Here is a 16860-nt window from a genome sequence, read left to right on the forward strand (position 1 = left end):
GCTAGGACTGCGCCGCACCGGCAGTGAGCGCGGAGCCGGCCCTGTTCTATGCTAGGGCTGCGCACGCACGGCAGTGAGCGCGGAGCCGGCCGTTCTAATGCTAGGGCTGCGCACGCACGGCAGTGAGCGCGGAGCCGGCCGTTCTATGCTAGGGCTGCGCACGCACGGCAGTGAGCGCGGAGCCGGCCGTTCTATGCTAGGGCTGCGCACGCACGGCAGTGAGCGCGGAGCCGGCCGTTCTATGCTAGGGCTGCGCACGCACGGCAGTGAGCGCGGAGCCGGCCGTTCTATGCTAGGGCTGCGCACGCACGGTCAGTGAGCGCGGAGCCGGGCCGTTCTATGCTAGGGCTGCGCACAGCACGGCAGTGAGCGCGGAGCCGGCCGTTCTATGCTAGGGCTGCGCACGCACGGCAGTGAGCGCGGAGCCGGCCGTCTATGCTAGGGCTGCGCACGCACGGCAGTGAGCGCGGAGCCGGCCGTTCTATGCTAGGGCTGCGCACGCACGGCAGTGAGCGCGGAGCCGGGCGTTCTATGCTAGGGCTGCGCACGCACGGCAGTGAGCGCGGAGCCGGCCGTTCTATGCTAGGGCTGCGCACGCACGGCAGTGAGCGCGGAGCCGGCCGTTCTATGCTAGGGTCTGCGCACGCACGGCAGTGAGCGCGGAGCCGGGCGTTCTATGCTAGGGCTGCGCACGCACGGCAGTGAGCGCGGAGCCGGGCGTTCTATGCTAGGGCTGCGCACGCACGGCAGTGAGCGCGGAGCCGGCGTTCTATGCTAGGGCTGCGCACGCACGGCAGTGAGCGCGGAGCCGGGCGTTCTATACTAGGGGCTGCGCACGCACGGCAGTGAGCGCGAACCGGGCGTTCTATGCTAGGGCTGCGCACGCACGGCAGTGAGCGCGGAGCCGGACGTTCTATGCTAGGGCTGCGCACGCACGGCAGTGAGCGCGGAGCCGGCCGTTCTATGCTAGGGCTGCGCACGCACGGCAGTGAGCGCGGAGCCGGGCGTTCTATGCTAGGGCTGCGCACGCACGGCAGTGAGCGCGGAGCCGGACGTTCTATGCTAGGGCTGCGCACGCACGGCAGTGAGCGCGGAACCGGACGTTCTATGCTAGGGCTGCGCACGCACGGCAGTGAGCGCGGAACCGGCGTTCTATGCTAGGGGCTGCGCACGCACGGCAGTGAGCGCGGAAGCCGGGCGTTCTATGCTAGGGCTGCGCACGCACGGCAGTGAGCGCGAGCCGGCCGTTCTATGCTAGGGCTGCGCACGCACGGCAGTGAGCGCGGAAGCCGGCCGTTCTATGCTAGGGCTGCGCACGCACGGCAGTGAGCGCGGAGCCGGCGTTCTATGCTAGGGCTGCGCACGCACGGCAGTGAGCGCGGAGCCGGGCGTTCTATGCTAGGGCTGCGCACGCACGGCAGTGAGCGCGGAGCCGGGCGTTCTATGCTAGGGCTGCGCACGCACGGCAGTGAGCGCGGAGCCGGGCGTTCTATGCTAGGGCTGCGCACGCACGGCAGTGAGCGCGGAGCCGGCGTTCTATGCTAGGGCTGCGCACGCACGGCAGTGAGCGCGGAGCCGGGCGTTCTATGCTAGGGCTGCGCACGGCAGTGAGCGCGTGGAGCCGCGTTCTATGCTAGGGCTGCGCACGCACGGCAGTGAGCGCGGAGCCGGGCGTTCTAATGCTAGGGCTGCGCACGCACGCAGTGCGCGCGGAGCCGGGCGTTCTATGCTAGGGCTGCGCACGCACGGCAGTGAGCGCGGAGCCGGACGTTCTATGCTAGGGCTGCGCACGCACGCAGTGAGCGCGGAGCCGGCCGATCTATGCTAGGGCTGCGCACGCACGGCAGTGAGCGCGGAGCCGGACGTTCTATGCTAGGGCTGCGCACGCACGGCAGTGAGCGCGGAGCCGGTCGTTCTATGCTAGGGCTGCGCACGCACGGCAGTGAGCGCGGAGCCGGACGTTCTATGCTAGGGCTGCGCACGCACGGGCAGTGAGCGCGGAGCCGGCCGTTCTATGCTAGGGCTGCGCACGCACGGCAGTGAGCGCGGAGCCGGACGTTCTATGCTAGGGCTGCGCACGCACGGCAGTGAGCGCGGAGCCGGCCGTTCTATGCTAGGGCTGCGCACGCACGGCAGTGAGCGCGGAGCCGGCCGTTCTATGCTAGGGCTGCGCACGCACGGCAGTGAGCGCGGAGCCGGCCGTTCTATGCTAGGGCTGCGCACGCACGGCAGTGAGCGCGGAGCCGCCGTTCTATGCTAGGGCTGCGCACGCACGGCAGTGAGCGCGGAGCCGGCCGTTCTATGCTAGGGCTGCGCACGCACGGCAGTGAGCGCGGAGCCGGGCGTTCTATGCTAGGGCTGCGCACGCACGGCAGTGAGCGCGGAGCCGGCCGTTCTATGCTAGGGCTGCGCACGCACGGCAGTGAGCGCGGAGCCGGCCGTTCTATGCTAGGGCTGCGCACGCACGGGCAGTGAGCGCGGAGCCGGGCGTTCTATGCTAGGGCTGCGCACGCACGGCAGTGAGCGCGGAGCCGGGCGTTCTATGCTAGGGCTGCGCACGCACGGCAGTGAGCGCGGACCGGCCGCTCTATGCTAGGGCTGCGCACGCACGGCAGTGAGCGCGGAGCCGGGCCGTTCTATGCTAGGGCTGCGCACGCACGGCAGTGAGCGCGGAGCCGGGCGTTCTATGCTAGGGCTGCGCACGCACGGCAGTGAGCGCGGAGCCGGCCGTTCTATGCTAGGGCTGCGCACGCACGGCAGTGAGCGCGGAGCCGGCCGTTCTATGCTAGGGCTGCGCACGCACGCAGTGAGCGCGGAGCCGGGCGTTCTATGCTAGGGCTGCGCACGCACGGCAGTGAGCGCGGAGCCGGGCGTTCTATGCTAGGGCTGCGCACGCACGGCAGTGAGCGCGGAGCCGGCCGTTCTATGCTAGGGCTGCGCACGCACGGCAGTGAGCGCGGAGCCGGGCGTTCTATACTAGGGGCTGCGCACGCACGGCAGTGAGCGCGAAACCGGGCGTTCTATGCTAGGGCTGCGCACGCACGGCAGTGAGCGCGGAGCCGGACGTTCTATGCTAGGGCTGCGCACGCACGGCAGTGAGCGCGGAGCCGGCCGTTCTATGCTAGGGCTGCGCACGCACGGCAGTGAGCGCGGAGCCGGGCGTTCTATGCTAGGGCTGCGCACGCACGGCAGTGAGCGCGGAGCCGGACGTTCTATGCTAGGGCTGCGCACGCACGGCAGTGAGCGCGGAACCGGACGTTCTATGCTAGGGCTGCGCACGCACGGCAGTGAGCGCGGAACCGGGCGTTCTATGCTAGGGCTGCGCACGCACGGCAGTGAGCGCGGAGCCGGCCGTTCTATGCTAGGGCTGCGCACGCACGGCAGTGAGCGCGGAACCGGCCGTTCTATGCTAGGGCTGCGCACGCACGGCAGTGAGCGCGGAGCCGGCCGTTCTATGCTAGGGCTGCGCACGCACGGCAGTGAGCGCGGAGCCGGGCGTTCTATGCTAGGGCTGCGCACGCACGGCAGTGAGCGCGGAGCCGGGCGTTCTATGCTAGGGCTGCGCACGCACGGCAGTGAGCGCGGAGCCGGGCGTTCTATGCTAGGGCTGCGCACGCACGGCAGTGAGCGCGGAGCCGGCGGTTCTATGCTAGGGCTGCGCACGCACGGCAGTGAGCGCGGAGCCGGGCGTTCTATGCTAGGGCTGCGCACGCACGGCAGTGAGCGCGTGGAGCCGGGCGTTCTATGCTAGGGCTGCGCACGCACGGCAGTGAGCGCGGAGCCGGGCGTTCTATGCTAGGGCTGCGCACGCACGGCAGTGCGCGCGGAGCCGGGCGTTCTATGCTAGGGCTGCGCACGCACGGCAGTGAGCGCGGAGCCGGACGTTCTATGCTAGGGCTGCGCACGCACGGCAGTGAGCGCGGAGCCGGCCGATCTATGCTAGGGCTGCGCACGCACGGCAGTGAGCGCGGAGCGGACGTTCTATGCTAGGGCTGCGCACGCACGGCAGTGAGCGCGGAGCCGGACGTTCTATGCTAGGGCTGCGCACGCACGGCAGTGAGCGCGGAGCCGGACGTTCTATGCTAGGGCTGCGCACGCACGGCAGTGAGCGCGAGCCGGCCGTTCTATGCTAGGGCTGCGCACGCACGGCAGTGAGCGCGGAGCCGGACGTTCTATGCTAGGGCTGCGCACGCACGGCAGTGAGCGCGGAGCCGGCCGTTCTATGCTAGGGCTGCGCACGCACGGCAGTGAGCGCGGAGCCGGCCGTTCTATGCTAGGGCTGCGCACGCACGGCAGTGAGCGCGGAGCCGGCCGTTCTATGCTAGGGCTGCGCACGCACGGCAGTGAGCGCGGAGCCGGCCGTTCTATGCTAGGGCTGCGCCGCACGGCAGTGAGCGCGGAGCCGGCCGTTCTATGCTAGGGCTGCGCACGCACGGCTGTGAGCGCGGAGCCGGCCGTTCTATGCTAGGGCTGCGCACGCACGGCAGTGAGCGCGGAGCCGGGCGTTCTATGCTAGGGCTGCGCACGCACGGCAGTGAGCGCGGAGCCGGGCGTTCTATGCTAGGGCTGCGCACGCACGGCAGTGAGCGCGGAGCCGGCGTTCTATGCTAGGGCTGCGCACGCACGGCAGTGAGCGCGGAGCCGGGCGTTCTATGCTAGGGCTGCGCACGCACGGCAGTGAGCGCGGAGCCGGGCGTTCTATGCTAGGGCTGCGCACGCACGGCAGTGAGCGCGGAGCCGGGCGTTCTATGCTAGGGCTGCGCACGCACGGCTGTGAGCGCGGAGCCGGCCGTTCTATGCTAGGGCTGCGCACAGCACGGCAGTGAGCGCGGAGCCGGGCGTTCTATGCTAGGGCTGCGCACGCACGGCAGTGAGCGCGGAGCCGGGCGTTCTATGCTAGGGCTGCGCACGCACGGCAGTGAGCGCGGAGCCGGGCGTTCTATGCTAGGGCTGCGCACGCACGGCAGTGAGCGCGGAGCCGGCCGTTCTATGCTAGGGCTGCGCACGCACGGCAAGTGAGCGCGGAGCCAGGCGTTCTATGCTAGGGGCTGCGCACGCACGGCAGTGAGCGCGAGCGGCCGTTCTATGCTAGGGCTGCGCACGCACGGCAGTGAGCGCGGAGCCGGCGTTCTATGCTAGGGCTGCGCACGCCACGGCAGTGAGCGCGGAGCCGGCGTTCTATGCTAGGGCTGCGCACGCACGGCAGTGAGCGCGGAGCCGGCCGTTCTATGCTAGGGCTGCGCACGCACGGCAGTGAGCGCGGAGCCGGGCGTTCTATGCTAGGGCTGCGCACGCACGGCAGTGAGCGCGGAGCCGGGGCGTTCTATGCTAGGCTGCGCACGCACGGCAGTGAGCGCGGAGCCGGCCGTTCTATGCTAGGGCTGCGCACGCACGGCAGTGAGCGCGGAGCCGGGCGTTCTATGCTAGGGCTGCGCACGCACGGCAGTGAGCGCGGAGCCGGCCGTTCTATGCTAGGGCTGCGCACGCACGGCAGTGAGCGCGGAGCCGGCCGTTCTATGCTAGGGCTGCGCCACGCACGGCAGTGAGCGCGGAACCGGCCGTTCTATGCTAGGGCTGCGCACGCACGGCAGTGAGCGCGGAGCCGGCCGTTCTATGCTAGGGCTGCGCACGCACGGCAGTGAGCGCGGAGCGGGCGTTCTATGCTAGGGCTGCGCACGCACGGCAGTGAGCGCGGAGCCGGCGGTTCTATGCTAGGGCTGCGCACGCACGGCAGTGAGCGCGGAGCCGGGCGTTCTATGCTAGGGCTGCGCACGCACGGCAGTGAGCGCGTGGAGCCGGGCGTTCTATGCTAGGGCTGCGCACGCACGGCAGTGAGCGTGGAGCCGGCCGTTCTATGCTAGGGCTGCGCACGCACGGCAGTGAGCGCGAGCCGGCCGTTCTATGCTAGGGCTGCGCACGCACGGCAGTGAGCGCGGAGCCGGGCGTTCTATGCTAGGGCTGCGCACGCACGGCAGTGAGCGCGGAGCCGGGCGTTCTATGCTAGGGCTGCGCACGCACGGCAGTGAGCGCGGAGCCGGGCGTTCTATGCTAGGGCTGGCGCACGCACGGCAGTGAGCGCGGAACCGGCCGCTCTATGCTAGGGCTGCGCACGCACGGCAGTGAGCGCGGAACCGGCCGCTCTATGCTAGGGCTGCGCACGCACGGCAGTGAGCGCGGAGCCGGCCGCTCTATGCTAGGGCTGCGCACGCACGGCAGTGAGCGCGGAGCCGGCCGTTCTATGCTAGGGCTGCGCACGCACGGCAGTGAGCGCGGAGCCGGCCGTTCTATGCTAGGGCTGCGCACGCACGGCTGTGAGCGCGGAGCCGGCCGTTCTATGCTAGGGCTGCGCACGCACGGCAGTGAGCGTCGGAGCCGGGCGTTCTATGCTAGGGCTGCGCACGCACGGCAGTGAGCGCGGAGCCGGGCGTTCTATGCTAGGGCTGCGCACGCACGGCAGTGAGCGCGGAGCCGGGCGTTCTATGCTAGGGCTGCGCACGCACGGCAGTGAGCGCGGAACCGGCCGTTCTATGCTAGGGCTGCGCACGCACGGCAGTGAGCGCGGAACCGGCCGTTCTATGCTAGGGCTGCGCACGCACGGCAGTGAGCGCGGAGCCGGCCGTTCTATGCTAGGGCTGCGCACGCACGGCAGTGAGCGCGGAGCCGGCCGTTCTATGCTAGGGCTGCGCACGCACGGCTGTGAGCGCGGAGCCGGCCGTTCTATGCTAGGGCTGCGCACGCACGGCAGTGAGCGCGGAGCCGGGCGTTCTATGCTAGGGCTGCGCACGCACGGCAGTGAGCGCGGAGCCGGCGTTCTATGCTAGGCTGCGCACGCACGGCAGTGAGCGCGGAGCCGGCCGTTCTATGCTAGGGCTGCGCACGCACGGCAGTGAGCGCGGAGCCGGGCGTTCTATGCTAGGGCTGCGCACGCACGGCAGTGAGCGCGGAGCCGGGCGTTCTATGCTAGGGCTGCGCACGCACGGCAGTGAGCGCGGAGCCGGCCGTTCTATGCTAGGGCTGCGCACGCACGGCAGTGAGCGCGGAGCCGGGCGTTCTATACTAGGGGCTGCGCACGCACGGCAGTGAGCGTGGAACCGGCCGTTCTATGCTAGGGCTGCGCACGCACGGCAGTGAGCGCGGAGCCGGCCGTTCTATGCTAGGGCTGCGCACGCACGGCAGTGAGCGTGAAACCAGGCGTTCTATGCTAGGGCTGCGCACGCACGGCAGTGAGCGCGGAGCCGGACGTTCTATGCTAGGGCTGCGCACGCCGGCAGTGAGCGCGGAGCCGGGCCGTTCTATGCTAGGGCTGCGCACGCACGGCAAGTGAGCGCGGAGCCGGGCGTTCTATGCTAGGGCTGCGCACGCACGGCAGTGAGCGCGGAGCCGGGCGTTCTATGCTAGGGCTGCGCACGCACGGCAGTGAGCGCGGAGCCGGACGTTCTATGCTAGGGCTGCGCACGCACGCAGTGAGCGCGGAACCGGGCGTTCTATGCTAGGGCTGCGCACGCACGGCAGTGAGCGCGGAGCCGGCCGTTCTATGCTAGGGGCTGCGCACGCACGGCAGTGAGCGCGGAACCGGCCGTTCTATGCTAGGGCTGCGCACGCACGGCAGTGAGCGCGGAGCCGGCCGTTCTATGCTAGGGCTGCGCACGCACGGCAGTGAGCGCGGAGCCGGGCGTTCTATGCTAGGGCTGCGCACGCACGGCAGTGAGCGCGGAGCCGGGCGTTCTATGCTAGGGCTGCGCACGCACGGCAGTGAGCGCGGAGCCGGGCGTTCTATGCTAGGGCTGCGCACGCACGGCAGTGAGCGCGGAGCCGGCGGTTCTATGCTAGGGCTGCGCACGCACGGCAGTGAGCGCGGAGCCGGGCGTTCTATGCTAGGGCTGCGCACGCACGGCAGTGAGCGCGTGGAGCCGGGCGTTCTATGCTAGGGCTGCGCACGCACGGCAGTGAGCGCGGAGCCGGGCGTTCTATGCTAGGGCTGCGCACGCACGGCAGTGCGCGCGGAGCCGGGCGTTCTATGCTAGGGCTGCGCACGCACGGCAGTGAGCGCGGAGCGGACGTTCTATGCTAGGGCTGCGCACGCACGGCAGTGAGCGCGGAGCCGGCCGATCTATGCTAGGGCTGCGCACGCACGGCAGTGAGCGCGGAGCGGCCGATCTATGCTAGGGCTGCGCACGCACGGCAGTGAGCGCGGAGCCGGACGTTCTATGCTAGGGCTGCGCACGCACGGCAGTGAGCGCGGAGCCGGACGTTCTATGCTAGGGCTGCGCACGCACGGCAGTGAGCGCGGAGCCGGACGTTCTATGCTAGGGCTGCGCACGCACGGCAGTGAGCGCGGAGCCGGCCGTTCTATGCTAGGGCTGCGCACGCACGGCAGTGAGCGCGGAGCCGGCCGTTCTATGCTAGGGCTGCGCACGCACGGCAGTGAGCGCGGAGCCGGCCGTTCTATGCTAGGGCTGCGCACGCACGGCAGTGAGCGCGGAGCCGGCCGTTCTATGCTAGGGCTGCGCACGCACGGCTGTGAGCGCGGAGCCGGCCGTTCTATGCTAGGGCTGCGCACGCACGGCAGTGAGCGCGGAGCCGGGCGTTCTATGCTAGGGCTGCGCACGCACGGCAGTGAGCGCGGAGCCGGGCGTTCTATGCTAGGGCTGCGCACGCACGGCAGTGAGCGCGGAGCCGGGCGTTCTATGCTAGGGCTGCGCACGCACGGCAGTGAGCGCGGAGCCGGGCGTTCTATGCTAGGGCTGCGCACGCACGGCAGTGAGCGCGGAGCCGGGCGTTCTATGCTAGGGCTGCGCACGCACGGCAGTGAGCGCGGAGCCGGGCGTTCTATGCTAGGGCTGCGCACGCACGGCAGTGAGCGCGGAGCCGGGCGTTCTATGCTAGGGCTGCGCACGCACGGCAGTGAGCGCGGAGCCGGGCGTTCTATGCTAGGGCTGCGCACGCACGGCTGTGAGCGCGGAGCCGGCCGTTCTATGCTAGGGCTGCGCACGCACGGCAGTGAGCGCGGAGCCGGGCGTTCTATGCTAGGGCTGCGCACGCACGGCAGTGAGCGCGGAGCCGGGCGTTCTTGCTAGGGCTGCGCACGCACGGCAGTGAGCGCGGAGCCGGCCGTTCTATGCTAGGGCTGCGCACGCACGGCAGTGAGCGCGGAGCCGGGCGTTCTATGCTAGGGCTGCGCACGCACGGCAGTGAGCGCGGAGCCGGCCGTTCTATGCTAGGGCTGCGCACGCACGGCAGTGAGCGCGGAGCCGGGCGTTCTATGCTAGGGCTGCGCACGCACGGCAGTGAGCGCGGAGCCGGGCGTTCTATGCTAGGGCTGCGCACGCACGGCAGTGAGCGCGGAGCCGGCCGTTCTATGCTAGGGCTGCGCACGCACGGCAGTGAGCGCGGAGCCGGGCGTTCTATGCTAGGGCTGCGCACGCACGGCAGTGAGCGCGGAGCCGGGCGTTCTATGCTAGGGCTGCGCACGCACGGCAGTGAGCGCGGAGCCGGCCGTTCTATGCTAGGGCTGCGCACGCACGGCAGTGAGCGCGGAGCCGGGCGTTCTATGCTAGGGCTGCGCACGCACGGCAGTGAGCGCGGAGCCGGCCGTTCTATGCTAGGGCTGCGCACGCACGGCAGTGAGCGCGGAGCCGGCCGTTCTATGCTAGGGCTGCGCACGCACGGCAGTGAGCGCGGAGCCGGCCGTTCTATGCTAGGGCTGCGCACGCACGGCAGTGAGCGCGGAGCCGGGCGTTCTATGCTAGGGCTGCGCACGCACGGCAGTGAGCGCGGAGCCGGCGGTTCTATGCTAGGGCTGCGCACGCACGGCAGTGAGCGCGAGCCGGGCGTTTCTATGCTAGGGCTGCGCACGCACGGCAGTGAGCGCGTGGAGCCGGGCGTTCTATGCTAGGGCTGCGCACGCACGGCAGTGAGCGTGGAGCCGGCCGTTCTATGCTAGGGCTGCGCACGCACGGCAGTGAGCGCGGAGCCGGCCGTTCTATGCTAGGGCTGCGCACGCACGGCAGTGAGCGCGGAGCCGGCCGTTCTATGCTAGGGCTGCGCACGCACGGCAGTGAGCGCGGAGCCGGGCGTTCTATGCTAGGGCTGCGCACGCACGGCAGTGAGCGCGGAGCCGGCGTTCTATGCTAGGGCTGCGCACGCACGGCAGTGAGCGCGGAGCGGCGTTCTATGCTAGGGCTGCGCACGCACGGCAGTGAGCGCGGAACCGGCCGCTCTATGCTAGGGCTGCGCACGCACGGCAGTGAGCGCGGAGCCGGCCGTTCTATGCTAGGGCTGCGCACGCACGGCAGTGAGCGCGGAGCCGGCCGTTCTATGCTAGGGCTGCGCACGCACGGCAGTGAGCGCGGAGCCGGCCGTTCTATGCTAGGGCTGCGCACGCACGGCTGTGAGCGCGGAGCCGGCCGTTCTATGCTAGGGCTGCGCACGCACGGCAGTGAGCGCGGAGCGGGCGTTCTATGCTAGGGCTGCGCACGCACGGCAGTGAGCGCGGAGCCGGGCGTTCTATGCTAGGGCTGCGCACGCACGGCAGTGAGCGCGGAACCGGCCGTTCTATGCTAGGGCTGCGCACGCACGCAGTGAGCGCGGAACCGGCCGTTCTATGCTAGGGCTGCGCACGCACGGCAGTGAGCGCGGAGCCGGCCGTTCTATGCTAGGGCTGCGCACGCACGGCAGTGAGCGCGGAGCCGGCCGTTCTATGCTAGGGCTGCGCACGCACGGCTGTGAGCGCGGAGCCGGCCGTTCTATGCTAGGGCTGCGCACGCACGGCAGTGAGCGCGGAGCCGGGCGTCTATGCTAGGGCTGCGCACGCACGGCAGTGAGCGCGGAGCCGGGCGTTCTATGCTAGGGCTGCGCACGCACGGCAGTGAGCGCGGAGCCGGGCGTTCTATGCTAGGGCTGCGCACGCACGGCAGTGAGCGCGGAACCGGCCGTTCTATGCTAGGGCTGCGCCGCACGGCAGTGAGCGCGAGCGGGGTCTTGTAGGGCTGCGCACGCACGGCAGTGAGCGCGGAACCGGCCGTTCTATGCTAGGGCTGCGCACGCACGGCAGTGAGCGCGGAGCCGGCCGTTCTATGCTAGGGCTGCGCACGCACGGCAGTGAGCGCGGAACCGGCCGTTCTATGCTAGGGCTGCGCACGCACGGCAGTGAGCGCGGAGCCGGCCGTTCTATGCTAGGGCTGCGCACGCACGGCAGTGAGCGCGGAGCGGCCGTTCTATGCTAGGGCTGCGCACGCACGGCAGTGAGCGCGGAGCCGGCCGTTCTATGCTAGGGCTGCGCACGCACGGCAGTGAGCCGCGGAACCGGCCGTTCTATGCTAGGGCTGCGCACGCACGGCAGTGATCGCGGAGCCGGCCGTTCTATGCTAGGGCTGCGCACGCACGGCAGTGAGCGCGGAGCCGGCCGTTCTATGCTAGGGCTGCGCACGCACGGCAGTGAGCGCGGAGCCGGCCGTTCTATGCTAGGGCTGCGCACCCCGCACGGCAGTGAGCGCGGAGCCGGCCGATCGGGGGGAAGACTCCGAAAAGAATTTTTTCGCGCTGCTGCCACTCAGATTGAGATATTTTTATTTATTTTATTTATTTATTTATATTGAGATATATTGATTGCAATATGTGTCTGTGTGTGTGTGTGTGTGTGTGTGTGTGTGTGTGTGTGGACAGGTACTGTATATATATTTATCAAAGTTGCACATGTTATGCTAATAAATTATTTATTCTCACATGTCTGTGTTTTTATTATATAATAAATTATTAACTTTCAAACAATCCACACACACACACACACACACACCCACACACCTGTACGGTGTGCGTCACATGCACGCGCGCGCCCCAACTATAAAACAAGCCTAAGATGTTACACAGCCAATGTAATAATAATATATTATTATAGGGCAGTATCTTAATATATTATTATCGGGCACTATGGAGTTTCTCGTGTTGCTCTTCTATTTTCTCGTTGGGAAATTCACTTGCAGAGGAAGCACCCTGTCTGACCCCTGTCTGACCCCTGTCTGACCCCTATTGATACCCTAAGGATTATTGAACAATCTTTGTGGATAATTTATACTAACATCAAAGACTGCTTAAGGACATCTGGTGGATGGTATCGTACTAACAATTACTGACATTGACTATGGACTAATACTTCAACTGTATCCAACTGTGAGCGCAAAGGGACTATATAAAATGTGCGCAAATATTGTGACATGTAGAAGATGCTGCATGATTGTTCCGAGCGCATTTCTCGCTGCTTGGGCTCGGTACATAACTAGCACAATTCTAACCTTATTCTTTTTTTTTGTACTTGTTTCCAAGATGTGGACCTTTCTGCCATGACGGAAGATGAACCCTACGATTACAAATTTGTGAAATGGATGATTAAAACTAAGGTGGGTATTGGTACTATATTTATATCGCAGAATGTAAATGTTACAAAGTATATCATATTATAATGGGCACAAAATAAAGTTGAGTAAAAATAACGCAAATAAATTTGCGTTCCGTTAATACATTTGTGGACGTGACTGAAGGAAATCGGAATTTAACAAATCGTTTGCTAAAACGACAAATGTTTAAGGAAGACGTACCCTTTTGGAAATACCCTGAAATAGTGGCTCGAGTTTCTTTTGCTTCTGCAATACCATATGGTGTGGAGTGCATGCCCCCCCCCCCCCAGCGAGTGCAGCCCCCCCCCTGGCGAGTGCCGGCCTTCCCCCCCAACCCCCCCAGGTGAGGGCAGGCCCCCCTGGTGAGTCGAGTCCCTGCGAGCCAAGCAATGACAGTGACCATGAGGCCGAAGAGAACGGTTTGAATCCCGGTGTCGGATCCTTGTGACGTTGGGAAAATCTTCCGTCCTTCTGTATGTCCGGCACATGAATTAGAATGTAAGCTATACCGGGGACGCCTTGTGCCCACAAAATGATATATACAGCGCTGCGTACACTGTCCATGCCATCTATATCATTAACATTAATTGCCAACAGTTAGTAACTGGCATTGAAGGGGAATGGCAAAACCAACCTGATTGTTTAAAACAGATTTTGATATATATCTTTCTTTTTGTCCTCGATTCCTCCCAGAAACTGGCAGCTATCCCAATAACAGCATTTTGTGGTCCAGGAACTACAAAGCAATTTGAAAAATACATCCGTTTTTGTTTCATAAAGGTAAGCGAGCATATCAATAACCCAGGAGCCTCCTCGCGCAGGCCGAGTGCCAGCACCGCCCGCCTCGCGCAGGCCGAGTGCCAGCACCGCCCGCCTCGCGCAAGCCGAGTGCTAGCACCGCCCGCCTCGCGCAGGCCGAGTGCCAGCACCGCCCGCCTCGCGCAGGCCGAGTGCCAGCACCGCCCGCCTCGCGCAGGCCGAGTGCCAGCACCGCCCGCCTCGCGCAAGCCGAGTGCCAGCACCGCCCGCCTCGCGCAGGCCGAGTGCCAGCACCGCCCGCCTCGCGCAGGCCGAGTGCCAGCACCGCCCGCCTCGCGCAGGCCGAGTGCCAGCACCGCCCGCCTCGCGCAGGCCGAGTGCCAGCACCGCCCGCCTCGCGCAGGCCGAGTGCCAGCACCGCCCGCCTCGCGCAGGCCGAGTGCCAGCACCGCCCGCCTCGCGCAAGCAGAGTGCCAGCACCGCCCGCCTCGCGCAGGCCGAGTGCCAGCACCGGCCGACTCGCGCAAGCCGAGTGCCAGCACCGGCCGACTCGCGCAAGCCGAGTGCCAGCACCGCCCGCCTCGCGCAGGCCGAGTGCCAGCACCGCCCGCCTCGCGCAAGCCGAGTGCTAGCACCGCCCGCCTCGCGCAGGCCGAGTGCCAGCACCGCACGCCTCGCGCAGGCCGAGTGCCAGCACCGCCCGCCTCGCGCAGGCCGAGTGCCAGCACCGCACGCCTCGCGCAGGCCGAGTGCCAGCACCGCCCGCCTCGCGCAGGCCGAGTGCCAGCACCGCCCGCCTCGCGCAGGCCGAGTGCCAGCACCGCCCGCCTCGCGCAGGCCGAGTGCCAGCACCGCCCGCCTCGCGCAGGCCGAGTGCCAGCACCGCCCGCCTCGCGCAAGCAGAGTGCCAGCACCGCCCGCCTCGCGCAGGCCGAGTGCCAGCACCGGCCGACTCGCGCAAGCCGAGTGCCAGCACCGGCCGACTCGCGCAAGCCGAGTGCCAGCACCGGCCGCCTCGCGCAGGCCGAGTGCCAGCACCGCCTCGCGCAAGCCGAGTGCCAGCACCGCCCGCCTCGCGCAGGCCGAGTGCCAGCACCGCCCGCCTCGCGCAGGCCGAGTGCCAGCACCGCCCGCCTCGCGCAGGCCGAGTGCCAGCACCGCCCATCTCGCGCAGGCCGAGTGCCAGCACCGCCCGCCTCGCGCAGGCCGAGTGCCAGCACCGCCCATCTCGCGCAGGCCGAGTGCCAGCACCGGCCGCCTCGCGCAAGCAGAGTGCCAGCACCGCCCGTCTCGCGCAGGCCGAGTGCCTGCACCGGCCGCCTCGCGCAAGCCGAGTGCCAGCACCGGCCGCCTCGCGCAAGCCGAATGCCAGCACCGGCCGCCTCGCGCAGGCCGAATGCTGAGTGGTAGTAGTAGCTGTAGTCTTGGAGTACACTAGATTGTTGCTGATTATGTCACTAACAGGAAAGTACATCAGAGTAATTGTCACGTACAGCACACCTGTGAGCACGCGACCTGCCTAAGGGACAAGGGTTAATACACAGCTCACAACCTGGCCCACTTTTCACCTTCGCAAATGAACAATATCTCCTCTAACTCCGTCCCCATATACACCCTGTCACGAACAGCATACAAGTGAACACATGACTTAGATATACAAACAGAGTTAATACACATGGATACTCTAGCCAAGTCACCTATATCCTGCACAAGGTGCTTTCAATGAGTTGTTAATAACCCCATAATCAATTGCAATCATATCTACATGCTGACATCACCCGAGATATTATGCAAAAATAAGATGTAAAATGAATAACTGCCAGGGTCTCAGGTCCCTGTCTATAATAGAAAAAACGATGCCAACACACAATAATACTACTGCAACACACAAAAATCTGTTGTAGCAAAATGTGTCCGAAAATGTAAATACTCTCTCCAGAGTGTGCAAAAGTTAATTCAGAGTCCAAAGCATCACTTATTAAATGTGTGTGTGTGTGTGTGTGTGTGTGTGTGTGTGTGTGTGTGTGTGTGTGTGTATGTATGTATGTATGTATGTATATATATATATATATATATATATATATATATATATATATATATATATATATATATATATATATATATATATATATATATATATATATATAATATGGAAAGGCGGGGTTGCAGACCTGCCTAAGACATGCAGATGAGCATACAGTTATATTTGCATATATATATATATATATATATATATATATATATATATATATATATATATATATATACACACAGTGTTCGACAAACCTATACATTTGCACACCCCGGGCGAGTGGATTTAACATTGTGGCGAGCTCCTATTGGCCCAAGCAGCACACGTGTGGTACTGTGGTGGAGAGTAGATATTTTTTGTTCGGCGGGTAGATTTTTTGGTGATTTGTCGACCACTATATATATATTCTAATATAAATCTCATGTATTTGAAATTTTTTGAAGAACGTTTGTGCTTCATGTGGGCCAAATGAAAGATGGCTTGCAGGGCAAAATAATGCAAGACAGAAACCCGAGAACACGAGATATGAGAACGCTGTAATCAGTAACAGTACAACCAGGGTATACAATAAGCCTAAATAAGGGGGGTGAAAGTGTAACACGGACAGGAGTGTGTTTTATACGTTAAATGTAGCTTATTCACAAGTAAAAGTACTTTTAAATGTTTGAACTTTATTTTTTCCAACGTAAACAAAGGCTTAAATTATATATATATATAATTTTTTTTTTTAAATCTTTATCTAATGTCTTTTGGTGCTAAAATTATTCTCCAAACTAGAGGTAAATTCTTGTTGTTTTGTTGTCTGTTTGCAGCAAGAGGGCACATTGGATGCAGCAGAGGTGATCCTGAAAAACTGGAATAAGTGAGAAATGTCATCACAAACTCACCTTCTGTGCATTATTGTTAGCAATAAATCAATTATCTACCCATGTTTGGATCATAATGTACCAATTAGGGTCAGCTAATAGCAATTTGTTCTGTGTGGAACAAAATACTGTAGGATGTTCGCTTTGAGAAGTGTTCACAAAATACTGATGCTTAGACACTGAAATACAGTATGTGTGCATTTTACCCTTTCATGGAGAAAAATATTCAATGTTGGAATTAAATAAAATCTAAAACATTGAGGCTTATTCACCGAGATCATATTATAATTTTTATTGTGCGCCAATGTTAGTCCTAGAAAATAATACAACCTTCATATAATGTATTCGTAAGTATGAAGACTTTATACAAATGATGCATAGCATGTTTGACATTTAAATTTTGACGCGTCAAAGCGCAAATTTCATTTGTAAATTAAGGTACTATTCAACCAACCCAGTGACGTGAAAAACGAATGTAATAAGAATGATATACAAAAACCATAGTGGGTAGTGCAGCTCAGAAGAAAAAATACTTTGTACAATCATCTTCACACTTGTTTGTTACAAGATACGCAAATACTCCCAGGTATACGCAGGAATAAAAAAGGGAAAACATAGTGCAACACAGGAAAAAGCTTCAAAATGTAGAAGTAGAAAAAGCCAAAATCATCCCACTCACATGCTATGCATTAGAATAAGGCGAGGAGGTTAAACCTCTTAAGGTGGTGACTGGAACCTCAGCATTGCAGGATGTGTGACGGGGGTCCGAGAACCTCAGTATTGCAGGATGTGTGACGGGGGTCCGAGAACC

At 63.2% G+C, this 16860-nt stretch overlaps 1 protein-coding gene and 1 long non-coding RNA gene across 10 annotated transcripts in view; one reads left to right on the forward strand and one right to left on the reverse strand.

Moving 5' to 3' along the window:
• Positions 1–16320, forward strand: part of KYAT3 (kynurenine aminotransferase 3) — a 59792-nt gene extending 43472 nt beyond the window's left edge. For all 9 annotated transcript variants that reach the window (XM_075615589.1, XM_075615593.1, XM_075615590.1 and 6 more), the window contains 3 exons: positions 12322–12395; positions 13086–13172; positions 15996–16320. In XM_075615589.1, coding sequence (XP_075471704.1) covers positions 12322–12395; positions 13086–13172; positions 15996–16049 — 215 coding nt within the window. In that variant the 3' untranslated portion in view covers positions 16050–16320. The remainder of the gene's footprint in view (positions 1–12321; positions 12396–13085; positions 13173–15995) is intronic.
• LOC142503433 (uncharacterized) overlaps positions 1–16860 on the reverse strand; it is a 48442-nt gene that overhangs the window by 4457 nt on the left and 27125 nt on the right. The window contains exons 2-3 of the long non-coding RNA XR_012804017.1: positions 13027–13128; positions 12291–12355 (exon numbers count right to left, since the gene is read on the reverse strand). This is a non-coding gene — a long non-coding RNA (uncharacterized LOC142503433). The remainder of the gene's footprint in view (positions 1–12290; positions 12356–13026; positions 13129–16860) is intronic.

Source organism: Ascaphus truei, chromosome 10 (genome assembly GCF_040206685.1).
Source record: "Ascaphus truei isolate aAscTru1 chromosome 10, aAscTru1.hap1, whole genome shotgun sequence".
Classification (NCBI taxonomy): Eukaryota; Metazoa; Chordata; class Amphibia; order Anura; family Ascaphidae; genus Ascaphus; species Ascaphus truei.